Source organism: Ammospiza nelsoni, chromosome 2 (assembly GCF_027579445.1).
Source record: "Ammospiza nelsoni isolate bAmmNel1 chromosome 2, bAmmNel1.pri, whole genome shotgun sequence".
NCBI classification, from domain to species: Eukaryota; Metazoa; Chordata; class Aves; order Passeriformes; family Passerellidae; genus Ammospiza; species Ammospiza nelsoni.
Genome location: NC_080634.1, coordinates 79,330,640 through 79,332,387, shown reverse-complemented (window position 1 = coordinate 79,332,387; position 1,748 = coordinate 79,330,640). Strand labels below are relative to the sequence as shown.

Below are 1,748 nucleotides of genomic sequence, written 5' to 3'. Positions count from 1 at the left end.
GAATTAAAATAATGAAATATTCCTCTATCACAGGTTTCCAAGAAGCAAGAAGAAAAACATAAAAATATCAACCAACTCAACTAGCAAAAAGAATGTGAAAACACTTCAACATCCACATTTTGTTTTCATGGGTGTTTTTTTTTTACTTAACCAACAAGGCTGCAAATGCCTTTTATGTAACAGTTATGTTCTGGAAATTACCCTCTGTACTTTTGGTCAGTAACACAATACAACTAATCGGTCCCTCTTCTCCATTTGACCCCTGATGAGAGCAGAAAGTGAACATTGTATACGAGGGCACACGCCTCAAACACTGTGGAATCCCTTCGTTGTGTCTGGCTTCATTGTGCCTGTGTTGGCCCTTTCCTGAAATATGCATTTTAAAATAAAAATTTGGTGTATCTAGATATGATAAAAGTCTTCTAGGTCAAGATCAATTCTTATCAACACAGCAAGGTCTTTCCTTATTCAGAAAAGTCACTTTAATGGGAGCACTGATGAGCAGCTGAAAGGAAAGACCTGATTATAAGTTGTTTTTAATGAGAAGTGAGGAGTCTTATCTGTCAGTGAACACCAAACATTTCTCTCTTCTTTAATAGCTAAGAAGAAAAAATGAACACAACAAATGACAACTTAGCCAGCTCCATCACCCAGCAAGACACTGAAGTTGACTTTCCCAAATGCACTGTGTGGAAGTTGGTCTGAAGAGTTTGTACCTCCACATTATGTATAACATGGTCTTCCTGCTGGGCTTCCTGGGAAGTTTCATTGTTGTTTGTGTTTATATCTTCAAGATGAGACTTGAAAGATCAGCACCATAATCAGGCTGAACCTGGCCCTCACAGATCTGCTCTACCTCACTGCCCTTCCCTTCCTGATGCACTACTGTGCTACTGGGGAACACTCAATTTTTGGTGAATTCATGTGCAAGTTCACCTGCTTCAGCTTCCCCTTAAATTGTGCAGCAGCATCTTCTTCCTCACCTGCTTCAGTGCCTTCATGGTGATGTTTGACACAATGAAGTTCTTTCACATCCAGAGGAAGTGGTGGACAGCAATGGCTTGCACAACCATTTGGTTAATGGCACTGGGAGCTGTCAGCCCTGTCAACTTCTTGATCTCTTCCAAAGGGACACGAAACTTAAGGTCTTCATGCCTCAACCTGACCAGCTCTGCAAACCTGGGCACAATCAGGTGGCTGCTGACCAGCCTGGCCTTCTTCCTGCCCTTGCTGACAGTGGCTCTGTCCTGTGTACTCATCATTTGCACCTTGGCCACTGGCCCCACACAAGCTTGCTGCAAAAAAAAGGCTCTAAGACTTGCTGTTGTCCTCTTGGTGGTGTTCCATGTGTACTTCCTTCCCTTCCATATCTTTTGGGTGGCTCTCTTGCCCAAGCTTGGAAGAAAAACTTTGCCAACAATATTAGAACTTTCATTAAAAGACTGCTCCTCATGTTATTAATTCTAACACTGTTGGGAAAGTTTTTCTTCCAATCTTAGGCAACTGCTAAGGTTAACTACAGTTGTGTCCATCAGCTATCACACGGAGAATAAATCCACTCTGCCTACTGTGTCTCTCAGCCACCAGCTGCACTCAATACATGTGGCAACATATTGCTTTATATTGTGGTGGGGGACAACTTCCAGCAAGCCATGCTCTCTCCTTCAAGGTCTAAGTGGAGCAAATATATCCAGGAGCAAAAACTACATGACCAAGTCAGCTTAAAGTTGTGGAGTCCCTTGAAGTAA

General features: G+C 42.4%; 1 protein-coding gene across 1 annotated transcript; it reads left to right on the top strand.

Annotated features, from left to right (window-relative positions):
• Window positions 1–680: 680 nt before the first annotated feature.
• LOC132087600 (2-oxoglutarate receptor 1-like) lies at window positions 681–1,748 on the top strand. Its single transcript, XM_059493954.1, is given in 5 exon segments — window positions 681–801; window positions 804–959; window positions 962–1,388; window positions 1,512–1,549; window positions 1,552–1,748. Coding segments are annotated over 5 exon segments (939 nt in total).